The sequence below is a fragment of the Lactuca serriola genome, chromosome 3, assembly GCF_051521515.1.
Source record: "Lactuca serriola cultivar US96UC23 chromosome 3, Lser_US96UC23_V15, whole genome shotgun sequence".
NCBI classification, from domain to species: domain Eukaryota; kingdom Viridiplantae; phylum Streptophyta; class Magnoliopsida; order Asterales; family Asteraceae; genus Lactuca; species Lactuca serriola.
The window spans coordinates 16,102,318-16,106,433 of NC_136410.1; the positions used below are offsets into that span (position 1 = coordinate 16,102,318).

Consider the following 4,116-nt stretch of genomic DNA (forward strand, 5'->3'; position numbering starts at 1 on the left):
CGCTCAACGGTCGAAAATTGACCAACCAATCAAACATCCCGTCTCGACATGTCCTCGTCGTCACGCCATGACCAACCCACCAAAGTCGGGGGCGGTGTTCACGTGTGGAGAGAGCCTCCATGTAAGCAGCTCACGCGTGGAGCCCTCTCCCCTCCGGATAGCGTAACGAGAACCATCATTCGAGCATTTCAAGGATAAAATAACAAAAAAATATTGTGGTCGAATGATTTATTATTATTATTATATGTAAATTTTGAAAATTTAAATTAATAACTTCTTTTTATTATTATTAGTCTTATAGTGTTTATTTATATTTTTATTTACTAGGTTAAATGTTTTGAAATTAATAATTATTATTTGCATTTAAAATTAAGAAAAAAAAAGGTGAAAAAATAGAAGATTTGTATAACATGTTTTGAAGAAGGAAGAAGTGATATGAGGCAAATCTGACACTAAAATGTCAAAAATGGATGACCAAGTACAACACAAGTCTAACCAAATACGAACTTTTGGGGTGAATTCCTACACATTGGACAAGTTGCATGCAATCGAAGCCACTCGTCTATGCATTCAACATGAAAATAATGATTACATTCGGGGATCGTCCTCAATGCCTCTCTAGGTTTGTAGTCCGCAAGACATATTGGGCATGCGTCATCTTCCTTAGGCAGTCTGCAACTCTCTCCGAGCACAGTCTTTGTGTAAGACTCGATTGTGGACAAATCTAAGCCTGTTGCGGAATGTGGGCGTGGCGAGATCGTGATTGAAAATATGTCAAGATTTTGGTGCCTACTTCTACCGTAGTCTCTTGCTTTGGTAGCTGTGTAGCACACAATCCCCAATATGCATATCAATATGGATATACCAATGCCTATGCTCAATCCATACTTAGCATTCCTTTGAATCCCTATATATATGAATATAACAATTCGTAAGCAAGAATCCAAATACCATTGTTTGTATGTTTAATCCATATACTTAGCATATTTTCTCTTTATTTAATTCTCAGCTCATATGTATACAAGAGTTTATAGTAAGTAGCTAGCAGGAGGCAAGAAGAATTGAAGAAGGTTACCGACGGGAGAACCAAAGCAAGTAGTTTCTCCATTACCATTCCTGAGGCCACACATTCTACCTTCAATCTCACAGGGTCCACAAAACGGTGTAAACCACATCAACTCCAGTTCTTCCCTAATATGCCCGTACCACCGAATCGGAACAGAGATCGTCGCTATGTCCTTGCAGTTTTCCGGCGTCTCTCCTTCAGGAATCAGTCCAGTCCTCACAGCGATTACGGAATGATTCCCGCTGTCCAGGCACGGTAACGCCACCGCCGGAAACATGTAAGTGGACTTCTGCAAAGAACAGTTGTAAAAGTTATAGCTTCTCACGCTGCTGAAATCGAAAGGCGTTCCAGTTAGACGGAAATCTCGGATTCGTTTAGGTCGGCAGAACTCAGGGTCAATGTAGATGATCTGCGAAGCAAGCATCATCAAAATTTTACATTTCATATTTATATATTCTTCCATTGAAAACAACTAAAAACATTCATGGAATGATGTATAGATATATACCTGGGCACCGTATGAAATTCTGTTGACGATGTATGACCTGGAGGACGTTAGGTGAAGGATTGTTCGATTCCGTTTATTGCATGAGAGATCGAAGCCAGGGAATCCGCAGTGGGATGGTTGTCGACCCCGGATACGGAAAGGGAAACGTACCTGAGGTCCGGTGGGGCTGCAGGAAGTTGGAACGCAGTCATCGGCGCCGGAGATAGATTTGAACAAGCACAAATAGAAGAAGAGCGGTATAGTTATCTTCTCCATGTGGTCGCAGATGATGCATCATAATGAAAATTCATACTGTTCACAATTTCTCACATTGATTCAAACCATTTCTTCGCCCTTTAACAAATACAACTTGTATAAATTGTCCCCTGAACTTTTGTTTCGATTCACTTTCAGCCCCTTAATATCTGTTCTTTTATTATTATTATTATTATTATTATTATTATTATTATTATTATTAATTTATTCTTGTATTATAAATTGTAGTTTTCTAGAACTTGTATTCCTGATTTGCATATCTTTCTACAAATGACAATGATAAAGAATTAAAGATTAAAGATAAAGGAAGAGGAAATTAAGGGAGAAAGGTGTACAAAGAACATACATAATATATTTTTATTTTCCTGCATTTCTTTTACAAGATATGCCAATAACTTTCAGTTAGGTCTATAGATGGTATTAGATGTTGGAGAAGGGTGTTAATGCCAAGTGATGCCTGTTAGGTGGGTATTTATGGTTGGTGGGTTGTAGGATAAGTAGGTGGGGTATACTGTATGGGTGTTATATGTGGGATGTGGCTCACGAGTGGGTTTGTTTGTGTTTCATGTTTTGGTGGGTCACTTTAGAGAGTGGGGACGAGTTATTAATATACTGTTACTAGGCGAATGCTCGCGCGTTGCGCAAAAACACCTATATAGTTGATGTCTTTATAAATATATGTTTTTTTAAATATAACAATAGCGTTGTTGTTAAATTTGATACAATAATTTGTATATACTAAATTGATATAATATATTGATTATATTTGAATTATATGATAATATATACATTTATTGTAACTTCATAATCTCAATCATTTAAATGACTTCTACCCGCGAGTTATACATAAATAAAATTAAATATAATATATGATTTAATGTTATTTATAGTTGTTTTTATTGTTAATTAATTTTTTAAAATTTATTTGCTTAATGTTTTAATTTCTATCATTATAATTATTTAAAACATCAAACATTGTTTTTTATTTTAAAGACAACAATATAATCATTTATATAGAGTTGTTTTTAACTATTGTTATTGTAAGTTATTTTAAGCTACTTATTTGAAAACTTTTAAAGATTATTAAAACATATTCAAGAAATATTTTAGTTAAATTGAGATTATAATTTAGTTTTTGCTTTTATCACTACAATTTATCACTACAATTTATCACTTTTAACTATTTACAAAATATTCTTTAGTTTTTTAAATGGAATTGAAATTTATATTTGAGTTGACATTGTAATGCACAGAAACACTTATATAGTTGAAGTCTTTACAAATTTATATTTTTTAAATATAACACTAACATTGTTTTTAAATTTGATATAATATATTGATTATTTTGAATTATATGATAATATATACATCTATTATAACGTCATAATCTCAATCGCTTGAATGACTTCTACTCGCGAGTTACACATCAATAAAATTAAATATTATATATGATTTAATATTATTTATAGTTGTTATTTTTAACTAATTTTTTAAAATTTATTTGCTTAATGTTTTAATTTTTATCATTATAATTATTTAAAACAGCAAACATTATTTTTTAATTTTAAAGGTAACAATATAATCATTTATATAGAGTTATTTTTAACTATTGTTATTATAAGTTATTTTAAGCTGCTTATTTGAAAATTTTTAACGATTATAAAAATATATTTAGGAAATATTTTAGTTAAACTGATATTACAATTTAGTTTTTGCATTTATCACTATAAGTTATCACTTTTAACTATTTATAAAATATTATTTGGTTTTTTTAGTGGAACTGAAATTTATATTTAAGTTGACACTGTAATGTTATATTTAAATTAACAAATTAAGTATTTTGTCCAAATTGTTCAAAACTTATAGCTTTAAACTAATAATGGTTACATGCAACAACATTTTTAATCTAATAAATTAAGTATAATATGTTAAAATTAAAAGACATAACTTTATAAATAGAAGTAAAGATATTATTTTAAAATTAAAATTTAGTCTATTTATGATTACACTTTAGGTTTGATATTTATTTAACCTTATTAACCAACTTACAATCATTATTAGAAAGACACTACAATTTATCATTTTTAACTATTTAAAAAATAGTTTTTGGGTTGTTTAAGTTAAATAAAATTTATATTTAAGTTAAGCCTATAATGTTATATTTTAAATAATAATTTAAGTATTTTATACAAATTGTTCAAAAATTATACATTTAAAATGATAATGGTTTACATCCAACAATATATTAAAACTAATAAATTAAGTATAATATGTTAAAAGTAAAAAA

General features: G+C 30.1%; 1 protein-coding gene across 1 annotated transcript; it reads right to left on the reverse strand.

Moving 5' to 3' along the window:
• Positions 1–385: 385 nt before the first annotated feature.
• On the reverse strand, positions 386–1,907 carry LOC145091545 (RING-H2 finger protein ATL20-like). The gene is made up of 3 exons (XM_079029286.1): positions 1,575–1,907; positions 1,076–1,475; positions 386–907 (listed from the first exon to the last, which is right to left on the reverse strand). The coding sequence occupies exons 1-3, from the start codon at positions 1,827–1,829 to the stop codon at positions 492–494; spliced, it is 1,071 nt and encodes a 356-aa protein (XP_078885412.1). The 5' UTR covers positions 1,830–1,907; the 3' UTR covers positions 386–491.
• Positions 1,908–4,116: the final 2,209 nt, after the last annotated feature.